This window comes from Colobus angolensis, unplaced genomic scaffold, assembly GCF_000951035.1.
Source record: "Colobus angolensis palliatus isolate OR3802 unplaced genomic scaffold, Cang.pa_1.0 Scaffold131, whole genome shotgun sequence".
Lineage (NCBI taxonomy): Eukaryota > Metazoa > Chordata > Mammalia > Primates > Cercopithecidae > Colobus > Colobus angolensis.
In genome coordinates, this window is record NW_012114364.1 from 5,019,005 (window position 1) to 5,039,028 (window position 20,024).

General features: G+C 35.7%; 1 protein-coding gene across 8 annotated transcripts in view; it reads right to left on the bottom strand.

Annotated features, from left to right (window-relative positions):
* The window catches only part of PPFIA2 (protein tyrosine phosphatase, receptor type, f polypeptide (PTPRF), interacting protein (liprin), alpha 2), a 514,858-nt gene that overhangs the window by 248,654 nt on the left and 246,180 nt on the right, over window positions 1–20,024 (bottom strand). Inside the window, exon 1 of one of the 8 annotated variants that reach the window (XM_011934125.1) lies at window positions 10,122–10,228. The exons of the other annotated variants lie outside the window; for them this stretch is intronic. Coding sequence (XP_011789515.1) covers window positions 10,122–10,157 — 36 coding nt within the window. The 5' untranslated portion in view covers window positions 10,158–10,228. Of the gene's footprint in view, window positions 1–10,121; window positions 10,229–20,024 lie in introns of those variants that run through there. 8 annotated transcript variants of the gene reach the window in all.

Consider the following 20,024-nt stretch of genomic DNA (forward strand, 5'->3'; position numbering starts at 1 on the left):
CAGCCTTTTCCCTAAAACAAAGGAAAATTGGTTATAGATAAAGAAACATTTGTGCAATGTAGAAGCAGTTTTCAATTCTGGCTGCATGTTTACCAGGGAACTTTTGAAAATATTAGTATGTGATATTTCATGTCTATACTTCTCCCACTTCCAAAGATATTCTAATTTAGTGGGTCTTGGTAGGTCGCAGTAATCAGTATTTTTGACAAGTTCATCCAAATGATTTAATGTGCAACTAAGTTTAAGAGAAGCATGTGTAGTGGGATAAAATGTATATAAGCATATCTGCCTAATACTCTTCATTGATGATTCATTCGTTCATCCTAAATTATATCAAGTACCCACTATGTGCTAGGAACTGTGCTAGGGGAAAAAGGTGATGGGGTTTACAATGTAGTCTAGAAAAAATAATATTGAGCAGAAGAGCAGAAAGTACTACTCAAATGTTAATACCACTGCTACATCCATCTCAGTAACACACTATTGATAATTTCTTTCCTTTTATCCTCACTCAAGTTAATCTAATTTATTTGTAATCATTTATCTAAATAATATCTAAGATCTAGTATAACTAGACTGTCATCTATAATCTATTGCAACTTGTACCACTCCACTGCTTCCATGTTTGGAATGCCTCCTCTAGGGGAAAACACACTCTCCATCAAAAGCTGTATGTCTATGGAAATTTTAAGAGAGACAGAGGAAGAGAAAGAGAATTCAACTTCACTTCAAAACCAGACAAAAAGTCTCCACTTCAAAACCTTGTGTATGGATTCTTTTCTCTAGACTAAACATTCCCGTTTCCCATAAATAACACTTCTTTCTCTTTGATGAGTCCGTTCTGTCTCTCCCTCCCCCTGCCACTGCCACTGCCCTGGTCTGGACCAATTCCTCTGATGAGGGCTGTGGTAACAACCTTCTAACTGATTTATTTTTTATTTTATTTTTATTTTTCCTTTTAGAATCTTCACCCTCCGAATAGTCCTTCACAGTTCCAAGAATATATCTGAAACCCAGATCTGCTCATCCACACTGTCCAAAAAAACAAAACAAACAAACAACAACAACAAAAAACTCTGCCAGATTTCTACTGTCCACATGATAAAGACCAAATGGTTTTCCCCCTGACCACATCATAAAGACCAAGTAGTTTAGCATGGCACACACAGTCTTCTAGAACTTGACTCTGGTTAAATTCTCCAGTACAGCTCTAGCTAGCCCAGTCTAGATATATCAAATTACTCACCCTTTTGTTACTTTGCTTAAAAAAAAAAAAAGTTTCATTCAATGAAGAAATAGAAAAAAAAAACAACCTTTTTAGTCATTTATGTAATTTTTAATAACCTTATAGATAAGCTGTGGATTAAAATCTATAGTCTTCCTACAGGAATTAATTGTCTCTGGTCCCTAATAAGTTGAGCACATTGCTTACTTTTCTCTACTTATAAATTTTACATTAAAAAATTGACCTAAAAGCCTAAATAGTCATGTAAATGCATGTGTATAAACAAGGCAAAGCTATTTTAAGCAGAATCTACAATGTATGAAAAACTGGGGCAAACTAAGTAATGCTTAGTCTTAAAACTCATTAAAAACAAAATATTGTGGGTTGTTGTAGCATTTAAAAAATATGAAAAGAGCAATTTGAGCAAAACAACATATTTAAAATAATTAAAGTTAGATCATGATATATTGGAGACAAATTATTATTTGTTTTGAGATACTTTTATGTGCAGTTAATGAGAAATAATTAAATTATAAAGTAATTATAAATAAATTAGGTATTTCCCATATATTTAAAAGTCTTAATCAATGCAAAATTCTCTTCCTCATAAATTCTTGAAGCTCAGAGATCACTGAACTATGGAAAGAACAGGCAACCTATAGAATGGGAGAAAAGTTTTGCAATCTAGCCATCTGACAAAGGGCTAATATCCAAAATCTACAGGAAACTTAAACAAATTTACAAAAAAGACAAACAACCCCATCAAAAAGTGGGCAAAGAATATGAATAGACACTTCTCAAAAGAAGACATTTATATGGCCAACAAACATATAATAAAAGCTTATCACCGGTCACTAAAGAAATGCAAATCAAAACCACAATGAGATACCATCTCACACCAGTTAGAATGGCGATCATTAAAAAGTCAGGAAACAGCAGATGCTGGAGAGGACATGGAGAAATAGGAATGCTTTTACACTGTTGGTGGGAGTGTAAACCAGTTCAACCATTGTGGAAGACATCGTGGTGATTCCTCAAGGATCTAAAGCTAGAAATACCATTTGACCCAGCAATCCCATTACTGGGTATATACTCAAAGGATTATAAATCATTCTACTATAAAGACACATGTACATGTATGTTTATCGCACCACTATTCTCAATAGCAAAGACTTGGAACCAACCCAAATGCCCATCAATGATAGACTGGATAAAGAAAATGTGGCTCATATACACCATGGAATACTATGCAACCATAAAAAATGGACGAGTTCATATCCTTTGTAGGGACATAGATGAAGCTGGAAACCATAATTCTCAGCAAACTAACACAGGAACAGAAAACCAAACACCACATGTTCTCACTCATAAGTGGGAGTGGAACAATGAGAACACATGGACACAGAGAGGGGAACATCACACACTGGGCCCTGTCAGTGGCTGGGGTGCTAAGGGAGGGATAGCATTAGGAGAAATATCCAATGTAGATGATGGGTTGATGCATGTAGCAGTGGTACATTACCACTTGCAAATATATTCTAATTTACTGAGTCTTTTATGTCCCAGTAATCAGTATTTTTGACAAGTTCCTCTAAACGATTTAATGTGCAACTAGGTTTAAGAGAAACATGCAGCAAACCACCATCGCACGTGTATACCTATGTAACAAACCTGCACATTTTGCAAAGGTATCCCAGAACTTAAAGTATAATTAAAAAAAAAAAAGAAGAAAGAGAGAAAGAAAAGGGAAGCAAGGGCCAAACTACTCAAAAGAATGCAGAAAAGAAGAGGCTCACTTTAATATGTTGAAAGTAATGGTAGAGGGGCTGTTAATGCTTCATCTTGGCAAAGAGATAGAAAATATTGATGATTAATCAAAAGGTCAGAATCCGTTATTCTATTTCCTTTAGCCAAGGGTTTTCCCCAGGATGATTTTTGTTTGGTGTTTTATTGAGCTCTTGCTTCCTCTGCAAGTGAGCCTAATCTATATGCAGCTCTGGAGCAATGTCTAGCAGTTGATTGTTCTTTTCTGGCCTCTGGCTGCAGGCTTGTCCATGACATTTAGAAGGTCTACCACAAAAGTGCAAGTGGAGGCTCAGTGCTGCCCGCCTTCTTTTTCCTCCACCTCTGTTCCACACAATGAGGTCCCTCTCGTACATATGTATGCCCTGACCCACATGTACCAGCTTCTCAACTACAAGCAGTCTCCTTTTGGCTGTATGGTCCTAAGGATACACATGTCAGAGATGAGGTTTGCAGACAAAGGAGGAGGCTCATTCAGCCCTTGGAAATAGGCTCAGAGCATTGGATCAGGGATTTTCAGGGTTCCTGGTACATGGAGATGGTGTAGAAGAGGTAATGGGATACTGAACTGGGTCTAGACTCCTGGTCTCAGGAACATCTGTTCTAGTGGTAGGGAATACGGCCAAAAGAAGAATGTAGAAGGGCTGAAGCACAGAGCACCCAACAGGGTTGCCTCCATTTTCTCACGTTCTTGATGTACAGTAAGGATTAAGTACCAATAAGTCATTTAGCAGCTGCTGTATCATGAAAATATTTCCATGCTGGTGGAAGGAACCAGAATGAGGATGTCAGAAGTTATATGCAAAGTTACATTGGGCTTATAAAATATTTTTGTACTCACCTTTCTACAAAGACCTCAACTATAACTTGTATTATTTGCTTATGCATATCATTCCATTAGAATACTTCTTTTCTTTCTTGTCTGCCTGAAAATTTTCCAAAGTTTTCTTTAAAAGTGCAGGTCAAACTTACACTCTGCATGAAACGTTTCCCAATCTTCCATCAGCAAAATTAACTTATGTTTAGATAGCACTTTGTACATAATTCTAACTTAACACTGCCATACAGCATTACATTTATGTATGTGTATTTTCCCTATTAGGATATAAATTCACTGAACACATGATATTTGCTCTTTCTTTCTTTACCCCAAACCAAATACAGTGTTTGATATACACAAAGGATACAAATACTTTTTGATGAATTGAATTAAACACATATATTAAGTTTCCTATTCCTATACTGTTTTGTTTATCTTTTTCTTGAAATTAATTTTTATCAAGATCTTTTGTGGAAAATGTGACAGAATATTCTAGGTATTATATAATCAGGATGGTCTACAGTAGGCAAATTATCTTTATTGATTCAGCCAATCATTTGGAAACCTTTATTTCTGCAAAAGGCCAGATAGTAAATAATTTAGGCTTTTCTGACTATACAGTTTCTTTCCTGCCACTCAACTCTGATGTTATAGCACAAAAGCAACACAGATAATATGTAAACAGCAGGCATGATTGTGTTCCAGTAAAACTTTATTTACAAAAACAGGCGGCAGGCCAGATGTGGCCCTCATCTATACCAGCACTTCTTAAACATGGTTACACAAGAGAATAAGTCCTAATGCCTTAAAGCATCCAAGTATATACGAATTAATTTATCTCATATATATCCAGAATGGTGATAGTTATGTAGTATCTTAGGAGAATTGAGAAAATAGTTATTTTAATGGTATTATTTTTTTCTGTGGTTCAGATGAGCAATGCTGGCTGACAGAAATGCTTATCTAGACAATTGACTTCCATTCATAGATAAGCCTAAGACTATATTATATTTTTAACACAGGCTATCATTGGTTCATGTTGATTTTCTTTTTTTTTTTGGAGACGGAGTCTAGCTCTGTCGCCCAGGCTGGAGTGCAGTGGCGCGATCTCGGCTCACTGCAAGCTCCGCCTCCCGGGTTTACGCCATTCTCCTGCCTCAGCCTCCCGAGTAGCTGGGACTACAGGCGCCCGCCATCTCACCCGGCTAGTTTTTTGTATTTTTTTTTAGTAGAGACGGGGTTTCACCGTGTAGCTCAGGATGGTCTCGATCTCCTGACCTCGTGATCCACCCGTCTCGGCCTCCCAAAGTGCTGGGATTACAGGCTTGAGCCACCGCGCCCGGCCCGATTTTCTTTTCAAACAAATCTGCTTAGGTGTTTTATACTTCAGTTGTTTTATTATATCTAAATAGAAACTGCATGATTATCATTATTAATTCTTTCATTTTGGGTTTTATAAATAAAATCTCCCATTTCTTACATAATAAAGCAGTATGTTTTTTTCAATCTATATCTTATGAGCTTGAAATTGTATAGATACAACTAAAACCCAGACTACAATTCTTATTAAAATGTCTGGGAAATTGTTTTTAATTGAGTTTTTTATGTACCTCTGAAGTAATTTTTTGTATACAATGCTCCATCCAAGCTCTGTAGATATTATCAAGACCCAAAACTCGAAATCTCAATTAGCTCCTCCTTTTCTTTTTTATTCAGTTTATTAGAAAATTTTGTTGCATTTATTTTTCAAAACATATCCAGCATATAACCACTAGCAACCATGCTGGTCTGAGTAATCCTTATCTTTCCTCTCAATTACTGTAGCAACCTCCTAACTGATCTTTGCTTCTGTCCTTGTCTCCTTTAGTCTATGTTAGGCTTACTAGCTAGAGGAGTCCTTTTAAAACATAAAACACACTTGTCTCTCTTTTGTTCAAAATCCAAAGAGTAATCAGTTTTAGATGGAGAAAAATTTATGAGAAACTGGAGGGACCTGTCCATCCTCACATAGAGTGGTAGGTCTAGGCACTAGAGCAGAAAACATCTACCATTGAATCTGAAACCCCATCACATAACCAAAGGTTTCTACATTTCAATTCATGTGCTATTTGTTTTCTTAGTATTAGATATATTTTTTAAAATAATAATACCAAAGAGTGTCTACTCCTACTTCTGACATAAATAAGTGCTAAGTTCCTTAGATCTGGATTGTAATAGTCACACAGTATTCAACTTCAGGATGGGATATTAACTTTATATATGTATGTAATATATAAATATATGTATGCTTCTTCATCTCTGAAATAAATTTATAGTACAAATACTATTTCCCTTGTGTGTTATCTGCAAGGATCAAATGAGATAATACTTACAGTAAGAGCTTTTTGGGGCTGGCCACGGTGGCTCACGCCTGTAATCCCAGCACTTTGGGAGGCTGAGGTGGGCGGATCACCTGAGGTCAGGAGGTCGAGACCAGCCTGACCAACATGGAAAAACACTATTTCTACTAAAAATACAAAATTAGCTGGGTGTGGTGACACATGCTTGTAATCCCAGCTACTCAGGAGGCTGAGGCAGGAGAATCACTTGAACCCAGGAGGCGGAAGTTGTGTTGAGCTGAGATCATGCCATTGCACTCCAGCCTGGGCAACAAGAGCAAAACTCCGTCTCAAAAAAAAAAAAAAAAGCTTTGTAAAACTTACAGAATTATAAATAGCAACAGTTTACTTTCACAGGTACTTTAAAGAATAGAAATAACATTACTTCATTGGGATCCAAAACAAAGCAGAACCTTTTGTCCAATTATTATCAGTGAGATGTTTACATGTGTAGATGGTGAAACTCTAGATTGTGCCCCTTCTCAGTGGCTTCCAAATATTATACAGAAATTAGAAAATGGTAAGAGAAAGAAAGTTTTCCATTTTAGCCATCATCTTGATGATAAAAGACCTTTAAATTTTATTACTGAAGGATTCCTATTGCATCCTCTTCCAACTTTTGGTCTAAAAGTTGAGACCAGGGTGAAATACCAGGTATAGAGCCCAAGTGAACAAGCTTTTACTTGCAGGCATTTATATAGGGTCTTTTCTCTGTCCCCAGGAGCTTAGGGGCCTTGGTGGCCTTGATAGCTCTGTCTTCTTCACCCATATTTTCTTGCTTCAGGAAATACTTTGAAGTCTTGCTTTCTGAACCGGTTCACTCTACCTAACACTTTTTTTTTTTTTTCCCCTTGATTCCTGACTTCCTCTGTGGACTCAAAATTATATAAACTCCTCTGGAACGAGACTCAGTGTAGCTTCTCTCTGACCCCATCTCAAAGTTGTGGATCACCTCTACTCACTTCTACAACCACATATGGTTTCTGCGGACCTAGAACAGGTTGGAATTCTGGGAATCTAGCTTGAACAAGAAAGGAAGTTAGATGCCATCTTTAAAGAAAATATTCTCCGTTTTCCCTGAATACAAAGGACTCAACATCATTTGGTGAGAACTCAACCTTTTTACTTCATTAGAAGTAAAAAATGAACGGTTTTGAAAGTTCAGAACCACTCTATGCTGTCTGTTAGACGTTAAAGGCGACTGGAATTTAGAAGAGGAGAAAAGAAATGAACACATATCAAAGATAAAAGCAACATTACCACTCCAATTACTTAATTTCCTATGCCTCATATTTTGGTTTCTTCACTTGGCAGGTTCCAAAAGTTATCTTTACACATATTCAAAATGTCAATTGTATTTTAGAATCCAAAAATTTAATATTTTTCAAACAGCTATTTTATATATATATATACACACACACACATATATATATTATATTAACATTTTTCCAAGCAGCTATTATATATATTTCCTTAATAACATATATACAAACAAACAGATGAGGCAGGCAGATGCATACAAATGTGTGTGTGTGTGTGTGCCTGTATGTGTGTCTGAGCTCCAATCACACTTCCCACAGAAACCATTCATTTCTCATGAGCTCCTGTAATTGGAACTTTACCAAACTTGTCTTCATATTAATTTTTCCAATTAATCACATAGAAACTCAAACTTGTTCTACATTTGAATCTGGTAATTGTATAATCTTTATCGGCAGAGCAAAAAGCTGAAATAAATTTTAGAACAGGTATATATAATATCATATCTAGAATTTATTAATTACTTAGGTATGAGACACTGTTCAAAGCTTTTTATAGATTTTATTTCTTTAATTCTAAAGACAACATAATTAGATAAGTTTTATGATTGTACCAATTTTAGCAACAACAAAGGAGATATGAAAAGTCACAAATGTGGCCGGGCGCGGTAGATCAAGCCTGTAATCCCAGCACTTCGGAAGGCCGAGACGGGCGGATCACGAAGTCAGGAGATCAAGACCATCCTGGCTAACACAGTGAAACCCCGTCTCTACTAAAAAATACAAAAAACTACGCCCGCGAGGTGGCGGGCGCCTGTAGTCCCAGCTCCTGGCGGGAGGCTGAGGCAGGAGAATGGCGTAAACCTGGGAGGCGGGGCTTGCAGTGAGCTGAGATCCGGCCACTGCACTCCAGCCTGGGCGGCAGAGCGAGACTCCGTCTCAAAAATAAAAAACGAAAAGTCACAAATGTGTGTGGCATGCATAGCAGGGATTTAAATAGATGATAACCCTGAGTTAAGAATAATCTGTGGAATTTCTGATTTGTGGGGGGAAGAAGAATTCTCACTCTTAACTGTTATTTAAAAAATTAATATAATGATATACTAATTTTGCATAGTCATAAAAGAAAAAATCTTCAAAGAAATTGCTATTACAAACAAAATATTCATGATTAAGAAGCATAAAAATAAGGCCATGTCTGAAATCATGTTCACCCACATGAAACATTAAACTCAGAATCAGCCAGGGAGGCTGATGTGCAGCTAATTAGAAAACATTCAAATTAGTTTTCTTTATAGTTTTCCTCGTTTTTTCATCTTTATTCTTTCCTTAATCTTCAAATGGCAGCCGGGTAGATGTGGTGAAGTTACATCCACAACAATTATTTACTAGGAAAAGGAAAGCCATGTTCAATACGATTTTCATTGCAAGATACACAATAAAAAAATCTGTTCATTTTCAAGCAGAGCAATGAAAGTTGAAAACTCCCTAGCATATATAGAGACGATTCTGAAAAATATCAGGTCAATTTTGTGACCATTTTTGACCCATATCTGGGCATTTTGAAATAATGTCAAGAGACATCATTTACATTTGAAAAAGCATATAAAAAGGAAAAAAGAAACCTCTCACCACTGCTATCAGACATTTTGTGGTGGGAGTGTCAATTAGTACAAACTTTTGGAAAATTATTTGTTAAGAAAATAATGCCTCTTCAAGGAAAGCATTATAAGAAAATAATTAGAAATGAAGATCAAGATTTATAAACAATAATATCCACAGTTAAAATTGATTAAAATGCAATTTATAATCATGCAAATTTGGATAACAAAGGAAAATATTTCAAATAATAGTACATTTTTAAAAAACACTGTACAAGATTATATGTACCACTAGATTTCAAATACATAAAAATATATCCAAAGTTGCATCAAGCTATTTCCTCTATATTGTAGGTTCTGTGAGGGGAAAAACAAAAAACAACCCTGATGTTTACTTTCATACCTTCAGCATCTACATCAGTATACGGGACATAATCAATGCTCAGTGCAAAAAATAAAGTTAAATGATGAATGAATATATATATATATTTTTTCATTCATATATATTTAATATACGCCTGGTAAGCAGTCCTTTAAAAACCCAACATTTCCAAGTCCTGAGCTGATTGGCTAACTGAATAGACCAAACATTTCTACAGGAAGCAGACAGTGTATATTCAAAGAAAGAGTCCTTTCTTCTCTTAGTTTTGCAAAACTGGGCAGTAGAATGTTTCTGTTTGTTAATTTGAAAAAAAAAAAAAAACAAAGATAATACTCTAACAACTTTTTAGGTTTCTTGTGCAGTTTATGTGACACAAGGCATGAAAAACATTTAGCATATAAACACATAGCACTAAATAAATCGGAAGTGCAGTTACTCCAGTAAACAGAATCTTTCAAGGCCTATTGAAATGCACTGTGTGATTTTTTGTTTTTTCTTCCTGCTTTTAAGCTTTTTTTCTGTAGTGTCCACCAATGTCAGCATGTTAGCTAACAATGTGTCTAATACTTAGTAGATGCTCTCTTATCATCCCTTACTTAAAAATCCCTTAACGGCTCCCCAATGTAAACACCTCATGCTGACACAAAACATACCTGATGTTCTGTCAACCTCTGCCTCTCCCTTCCCATCTCCCACTGCTATCTCTTATATACCTGCAGCCAAAACTAATTACTTACATTCTCTGAGCATTCTACCTTCTAAACTTTGTGATACTGGACCCAGCTTAAAATAGAATTTTTCTTTAATATAAATTATAATCTTCCTTTAAAATTAACCCATTAGTTTTTATTGCACTCAAAAAATAATTTTAGCTTTTCTCAAAAATGTTTAGTTTTTAAACTTTTTAATTGTTTATTTTTATTTCAAAATATTTGGGGTTCAGGTGGTTTTTGATTACATGGATGAGTTCTTTGGTGGTGATTTCTGAGATTTTGGTGCACCTGTCATTCGAGCAATGTACTACTGTATACTCAATATGTAGTCTTTTATCCTTCACTCCCCTCCCATTCTTCCCCACAAGTCCCAAAAGTTCATTACCTCATTCTTATGCTTTTATGTCCTCATAGCTTAGCTTCCACTTATATATAAAAGAGAACAAAATATGGTATTTGGTTTTCCATTCCTGATTTACTTCACTTAGAATAATCACCTTCAGTTTCATCCAAATTGTGGCAAAATACATTAGTTTGTTCCTTTTTATGCCTGAGTAGTATTCCATGGGGTTAACTAAAAAGCTTCTGAACAGCAAAAGAAATAATCAGCAGAGTAAATAGACAACCTGCAGGGTGGGAGAAAATATTTACAAACTACGCATCTGATAAAGGAATAATATCTAGAATCAACACAGAACTCAACCAAATCAGCAAGAAAAAAATAATAATCCCATCAAAAAGTGGGCAAAGGACATGAATAGACAATTCTCAATAGAAGATACACAAATGACCAACAACATGGAAAAATGCTCAACATCACTAATTATTAGGGAAACACAAAGTTAAACCACAGTGAGATACCAACTTATTCTTGCAGGGATGTCCATAATTCAAAAGTCAAAAAACATTGTATGTTGGCATGGATGTGGTGAAAAGGGAACCTTTTTACACTGCTGGTGGAAATGCAAACTAGTACAACCACTATGGAAAACAGTATGGAGATTCCATAGAAAACTAAAAGTGGAACTAGCATTTGATCCAGCAATCCCACTACTGGGAATCTACCCAAAGGAAAGGAAGTCATACTAAAAAGAAACATGCACCTGCAAGTTTATAGCAGCAAAATTTGCAGTTGCAAAGACATGGAACCAACCTAAGTTCCCACCAATCCAGTGGTTAACTTTTCATTTTGAAAGAATTTTAGATTCATAGAAGAGCTATAAAGATAGTACACAGAGTTCACATATAACTTTCATCCTCTTTCCTCTAACATTGACATCTTATAGTATGTTTACCATACTAAGAAATTAATATTTGTGGCCAGGCGCGGTGGCTCAAGCCTGTAATCCCAGCACTTTGGGAGGCTGAGACGGGCGGATCACGAGGTCAGGAGATCGAGACCATCCTGGCTAACACGGTGAAACCTCGTCTCTACTAAAGTTCAAAAACTAGCCGGGCGAGGTGGCGGGCGCCTGTAGTCCCAGCTACTCGGGGGGCTGAGGCAGGAGAATGACGTAAAATCCGGGAGGCGGAGCTTGCAGTGAGCCGAGATCCGGCCACTGCACTCCAGCCCGGGCAGAGCGAGACTCCGCATCAAAAAAAAAAAAAAAAAAAGAAATTAATATTTGTGCAACAGTTTACTTTTATTTTTTAAAATGATTTTATGTAGTTAAAAAAATCTATGCCACTTGAAATTGATCAACAATATATAATAAAGGTAGAACAATCAGGCATACATTGGTGGGTAACCTTTCTCTGAAGATTAGTGTCATAAGAATGTTTTCTCTGTATTTTCCATTAGCAAATTATGAAATGAATCTAGATTTACTTGTCATCTATGACATTTAAACGGCAATAAATTAGCAGCCTGCTTTATATATGCTTTTCCCCTCAGTGACAGAATTAAACCTCATTGCTCTACAAAAATGAACAAGCAAACCAACCACAAAGTCATATTCAAGTATTTGTTTTTTATCTTATTTACCCATATGATTATTTATTGAATTAATATTACATGAGCAGATTGATTTGGAATTGTGGCGATAGACAAAAAGTCTTTTATGTCTGCCTCAACAGAACTTCCAGAATTTAATTAAAATTTATTCATTGGTTCTGCCCTCTTCTATCCCAGTCAAGATTCCTCCCCTGAACAAATACAGCATATAGGGTCAGTCCAATGAGCAGAACTGCTCAGAAAATGCCCTCTCTCCTATTAACCTTATCCACATGTGAACGTCTACTGATGGTAGCATTTAAAACACCTTATCTTTCTTTTATTTTAAAAGAAAACTAATTAAAGTAATAAGTGAAATTCAGAATTAATGTCTTCGCTGCTACATTCTATCATAGTACAATTCACATATTAAGTTGCTAAATAATGACAACACCTGTAACTTTTCTTCTGTAATCATATGAGCAAATGAATTAATTGGAAGTTAAGTTATTTTATTTTGACACTTCTAGAAGTGTTTTTTTTTTAATTAGGATTTTCATACACGTAACTTTAGGACATTTTTGGAGGTATGCACTGTCTTATAATGTATCCACATGCAAGAGAACTCATTTACTAAGGCTGAAATTAGAAATAAAACACTTTAAGGAAATTTGGTATTCTTAAATCATACAATTCCGATACAACTAAATGATACTTCTTTTGACACATATGACCATTCAAAATAATTACTTTTATACAATGATAAAGTTGATGTCGGTTTTTTAAAAATAAATATACTAAATTATCCTGCATGGCCTCCATTTATTCCTTGTTTAAATTCACTGTGCTTTCCTTGATAAAAGATTTGTAGAAACAAATTAACTCATTTATTATTCTATGACATTTTATCATTTAAGTTGTCACTTATGCTTTTATTATAGAGAAGAATCTCTGGTGGATTCTTTTTTTTTTGATTCTTAGAGACTTTCTTCCTACCCACTTTTCTGCATTCCTTAAGTGTTGTTTTCTGCTATTATATTCAATCTGCAAGATCACACACAGCTAAAATAAATTTAATGAGAGAGAAAGTATGTGTTTCTATTACTGGCATTGCCATGAATTTTATATCACTGGTTTGCTTTGGTAATTTTATACTGAAAAATGAAGATATATAAAATCATCATAATAAAAAACAAAGTGCCAATTAAAATTATACTTTATAATGAACAATATTTGAGAGGTGCTGAAGTAGTTAATGCCAAGTCAAGTAATGGGGATATAAGGTTACCCCTCTCTTTCCTACCAGCTACATGTACCAGTGAGTAAATCAAAAGAAACCTTTCCTGTAGGATAGAAAGCTTGCTGTGTTTCAGAAATCTTGAAGATTACCCAACATAGATATAAACACACTCTGATAAATGCAAATAACATACAAATCTAAATGCATATTATTTATATTGATAAATATGCTGTGTTTATACATATTAATAAAAGTGTAAATAGCAATAATTGTAAAGATTTTGCTATAATTATTTTAGCTTTATCATCAATTTCTCTTTCTGACTTGGGTTTGGATTTAGCTGCTCTTCAACTACTCTGATGGCCAATCTAGGCTACTGAAGACTATCACCTGCTTTATTAATCACCTTAGATGCTTATACTACACCTTCTCAGTGAGTGTCATCTGGATGTTTTAAAGTCAACTCAAATTCAATGTCTTCAAAACTTACCTTCCCCACATTTTCTCTTTTTGAATATTATTTGATAAACACTGGATTATTTAACAATTCTATTTTCAAATCAGAAATCTGGGAGTCATTCTATATTCATTTTTCTCATGAGTACATCCAATATATCAGCAAAGCCTAAAAATTCTACCCCAAATAGATTTCTAGAGCCTCATTCTTTTCTCTCCTTCCTCACATTTGATCATCTCTTACCAAAACTCTTTCTTGAATTTCCACTATACTGGCATATCTTATACTTGGAAAGACCTTAAACTCCCAGCATGCCAATTTTTTTTTTTTTTTTGTATCTTATGGCTTAAATAGTTTTAAAGATATTGTATCTTTTCCACATGAGTTGTGGGAATTAAGGAAAAGATGCTCTCCAGATTTATAATTCTTATATAGCTTTTCTATTTGGAAAAGAGTAGAAGGTGGAAAAGCGCATTGGATTTGTTACAGATAGATTAGTTTTATCATTTCAAAGTTCAAATACTGTCTTTATGCTTGTTTAAAGTTGGCCAAGTTATGTAACTACCAAGAGATAGATTCTACTTATTTGTAAGAGGAGGATAATACTTCCTGAAAGAGTTCTTGTTGAGATTAAATCAGATGTAATATATAATGTTCCTGTCTTCATTTATCAACTCTTCTATCCACGTAGCTTTCAGTTACCAGCATTTCCAATTATAATTTGATATATAAAATAAAATTTGACTTTGTTGTTATGGGTTGGTGTCCTCTCCCAAATATGTCAAAGTCCTAACCCTTGTACTTGTAAGTTTGAACCTTTCTGGAAATAGGGTCTTTGCAGAAGTTAAGATGAAGTCATTCGGTTGGGTCCTAACCCAAAATGACTGTGTCCTTATAAGTAGGAGAGATTTGGACAGAGACAGACACATATACAGAAAGACAATGTGAAGACACAGGGAGAGGTCATCTACAAGCCAAGGAATCTGAGGCAATCAAAAGTTCAAAGAATGGACCAGATTCTCCCATACAGCCTTCAGCAGGAACCAATCCTGCAAACACCTTGATTTTAGACTTTTAGCATCGAGACTGTGAGATAACAAATTTCTGTTGTGTAAGCCACCCAGTTTGTGGTACTTTCTTATGGCAGCCTCAGCCAACTAATAAAGTTGTTTTATTATGTTTTTTATAAATGTGCCCACTATTATGTTAACTTTTTTGGAAGGTTAACTAACAAAATATCTGAACCAGAAACACATAGATAACTTGTCATATCACTTAGTAAAGTACCCCAGGAAACTAGACAGTTCATGAAAGATGTTGATAATGTTATACATGAAACCAAGAGGAAAATATGTTTAATGAATTGCTCTTGCATCCTACAGAACGAGAGAAGGCATCATAATTAAAAGAGAAGTAAAATAAAATATGCATCATTTCCCCTTAGCCCCACATTATAGCTTTTCTTTGGCTGTTTTGCATTGTTCAGAGTTCTAGTTCTAGCAGAAGAGAACAGAATCCACTCAAACTAGGGGGAAATCTGTCACAGCATGTTAAATGTCTTACCACATCACTGGTAGGGATGACAAAATAGAATTTAAGCCAAACATTTAGTAACTAATCCTAAAGCTACCTGGCAGAACAAGGATCCAGGAGAATTACTGTCTCTTCCACAGTTAGGAAGTCACCAGCTTCAGTTCTCCACCACTACTGCCACGATGAGGAAGGATATGTAGCGGTAGTAGCTCCAGAAACCCAACATGGCTTCTACAGCCTGCACCAGTGAAAAGCATTCCACACACTTTTCAAGATCCTCAAAGTTGCTGACCAGGTGCTGAGGCCTCAGCTAATGCTACCAAGAAAAACTCCACATGCCTTTGACTGTGCTTATAGGTAGACAGAGAAGGAGCCACTGAAATCCGGCTCTCTGAGAAGATTTAAGATTGACTGAACAAGAGAATCTTGAAGATGTAGATTGTAGCTTTCCATATTCTGCAATTCTTCAAGGATCATTAAAAGGAGATTGGTATGGTGTTGAGCACCAAGCCACTATACCCACCAAATAACACAGAAACGTTGGTTGGTTAGTTATGAAACTCTCTTAGGTACCTGATGCAGGCTCGACTTTAGGAGTTCTTACGCTTCATTACCACATACAAGCTATTAGCCTTTCTCTTTCCTGAAAACCTAGTTTTGAGGCTGCTTCTCTCAGGTGACACTGCCTGCTACCTTTCCTTGTTGCAATAATTTACAAATGCCCCAGAGTTACTTCCTTAAAGATTTTAACACCTGGATCATGGCCAATTTCACTATTCTAGTCAAAATTCTTGATGATCCAATACCAACGTGGAAGGATATTGACCATCTCTTTTACAATGACTTGATCCTCCATCATGTCTCAGCCATCTACTTTCAAGGTCATATCTATGTCCTGCTAATAACAATAAGTACACCCCAATTCCATAATCTCAACCTTAAACATCTCATTCTCTATCTACCAATTTTCTCTATTTCCAATACTTTTACTCCTCAAATAACTAAGATTCAGTAATTCTTCAAAGCTACGAGAACCAAATCCATTGCAGACCACTCCTCCATGCTTTCTCATGTTCTCACATCCCTAGCTATTAATCTTAGATAGTACAACCCATCACGGTAAGCACCTTCTTTTCTTTTTCCTTTTTTTTTTTTTTTTTTGAGACCGAGTGTCTCTCTCTCGCTCAGGATGGAGTGCAGTGGCCCCATATCGGCTCACTGCAACCTCCGCCTTCCGGGTTCCCGCCATTCTGCTGCCTCACCCTCCTGAGTACCTGGGACTACAGGCCCCGCCACCATGTCTGGCTAATTTTTTGTGTTTTTAGTAGAGATGAGGTTTCACTGTGTTAGCCAGAATGGTCTCAATCTCCTGACCTCGTGATCCACCCACCTCGGCCTCCCAAAGTGCTGGGATTACAGGCGTGAGCCACCGCCGGCCATGGTAAGCACTTTCTTACTGACACCTTCACCTTTCTAAGCATCTTTCTCTTCCCCAGAACTCCCTACAAACTTTCCCTGCCTTATCATTTTTTCTTTCTTTCTATCTATCTATCTATCTATCTATCTATCTATCTATCTATCTATCTATCTATTAATAGTTGCCTCTTTTCCTACTTGGCCATAATTTCCACGACTCTTTTGTTTATTGCTGTTTTCTCAGATGGTGAAATTGTGGTTTAGTATGTAATAAGAGCTCATTAAATAATTACTGAGTAAATTAATGACATAATAATATTTTAGGTTAACTAGAATATTGTCTGTCAGGTTAAAGCTGCTTAAATATTTTACTGAATAAATGAGTCATATAGAATAAATCCTAAGATAAAACAAACCTTTAAAGTCTATTTGATCTACTCATTAAAGGTAGAATGAAAAATCAATTGTGTAAAGCCAATAATATACAAAATAAACAAAACAAATGTATTCTACTCATTTTGTCATATATCATACTTTGAAACTTTCTTCCATTTCTAAAAACTTTTCCTCCTAAATTTCCTACCTTTTAAATGGAAATTACCTCAATTAAAGTAACAATATAATTTTCAAAGATTAAAAATATATGAGATAACTAATTGAATAAACTCTTACATTGGTCCATTAAAATAACTACAGGTTATATTAATATTGTGCTGGAACTGATTATCTTCAAATTGATTCTATTCTCCTCAATCTGTCTTTAAGGAAGGATATTAAGACTTGAAAATACTTAAAGACTAATTTTAATGCTGCATTTCAGCAGTCACAATGTAGTTCCCAAATTATTAATTACATCAGGTAAGTCAACCATGACAAGCTATTAATAGGAAATGGAGGAGAAAATTATATTAGTAAAAACTATTTAAACTGATTATCTAATTATAGAGAGACCTACATTACATAACCATGCAATAGGAGAGCCTATAGAGGTACAGTTGCATGTCTGTAACTTCGAGTGTTTATGGTGATGTTGCTTCCATTACTATGATGAACTATTAGGTGACCTACAATATATCAAATGTCATGGAATCATGTACTTAAAGAAATGTCTCAAGACCTTATGTAACTAACATGCTTCTAAAGCCTTCACAGCATTTAGCTACAGAAGCAAACAACACAAATTGCTATTTAGAACTGATAATAATGATGAACGATTAATTTTAAAATGGAATTTTCTGAGTTTATATACGGTCCCCCGTTATCCATGGAGGAATAAATACATTCCAAGATCCCCAGTCAATATCTGAAAACAGGTAGTACCAAATTTTATATATATTTTTTCCTGTCTATATGTACATGTAATAAAGTTTAATATGTAATGAAGTTTAATTTATACATTAGACACAGTAGGAGATTAAGAAAAATAAAGTAGGACAATTATAACAACATACTGTAATAACAGTTATGTGGATGTGGTCTCTCTCTCAAGAATTATCCTATTGTACTGTCTTCACCCTTCTCCTTGTGATGATGTGAGATGATATAATGTCTATGTGACAAGATGGAGTGAGGTGAAAGATGTGGTAGGCATTTAACAATGGGTTACTTGGACCTTCTGACAATATGTCAGAAGAAGGCTCATCTGCTTTAGGTGATTCTGGATCACTGATCTATTACAATGTTCATGGCTGGATGTCAGGAGTGGATGATGTTGATGCCTAACACTCAGGTAGTGTAGACAGCATGGATATGCTGGACATAGGGAGAATTCATGTCCCAGGCAGAATGAAGCAGGTTGGCGTGAGATTTCATCACACTACCCTGAATGGTGGGTAGTAATTTAAAACTTACAAACTGTTTATTTCTGTAATTTTCCATTTAATGTTTTTGAGCTATACAACTGACCTTAGGTAACTGAAACCACAATACTGAACTGAAAGTGTGAATGAATAAGTGGGGACTACTGTACTTGCAACTCACAAAGTATGCAATAAACACTTGTTCTTTCCATCCTCCACTTTGATTCTTTCTTCTTTTCTTCTTCGTTTCTTCTTTTGGCAAATATTACTTGTCATCTACTACATGCCAGGTGCTTTGACAGGTCTAGCAGAATAGTGCATAACAAGACAGACAAGGTGACTGAGATCTGAAGGATAGGAAGTAGTCAGTTAAGAGAACAGCTGAGAAGAAGAGGGTTAGGAGGTAGTGACCACCCTTCCTGGGAGCATCCCCACACATTTCTGCTGGTGAGAAATGCATGCTGTATTCTAGGAGCCAGGGTGCTGAACATAGAATCAGTGACAGTGCATGTGTCAAGAGGAGAGAGAAAGTAGGCAAGATTTATACCATGCAGTGCCTGGTAGCCCAGGGAGAGGGTTTGTTCCTATTAGAACTGCAATGGGAAATCATTATAGCAGATTTTTTAGGGGGGTGGGGAAGGGAGGTGTCACATGATATAAACATTTTAAAATATAATAGCAGAAATGTCTCTCTATTTATATGTTGTCCTATTTTGTATATAGTGCTAGGGAATCATATAAATCCAAAAATTATGCCATGTTTTTACAAAAGTGAGGTCCTAAATATTCACAAAAGAATTACTAGACTATAACTCAATGATTACAGTCAATGGAATACAACATATTCTTGACTGTTTCTAGAAATTTCGGGAGTCATGACAAAAAAAATAAGTGTGGTCTAATGTTCACTAGCAAAAGATCAAGGTAAGTTTCGAGTCTTCTGCATTCCCTCGATAACAGCCCCTCACAAAAGCAGTCTAAAATAGTAACTGTGGTGAGCGTATTTATCATCTAATTGAGCTGGTGGTGGTTTATTCTGATATTTACTAAACACTTATTCTTTGGAAAAGATTCATCTGCAATGTGTCATCAACAGTGGTAAGTACAGTGTACACATGCAGTAAGTGCAATATAATAACATTTTCTTATTTGAGAACAATTTTGAAAAGTGATGTCATCCAAAGGAACAGAGTTTGAAATGTTCATAGCCTGTTGTTAAAATCATTGCCCAGCTCTTTGGGAGGCTGAGGTGGGTGGATCACGAGATCAGGAGATCAAGACCATCCTGGTTAACAAGGATCTCTACTAAAAATACAAAAATAAATAAATACATAAATAATCCCAGCTACTCGGGAGGCTGAGGCAGGAGGATGGCGTGAACCCGGGAGGCGAAGCTTGCAGTGAACTGAGATCGCGCCATTGCACTCCAGCCTGGGCAACAGAGCAAAACTCCATCTCAAAAAAA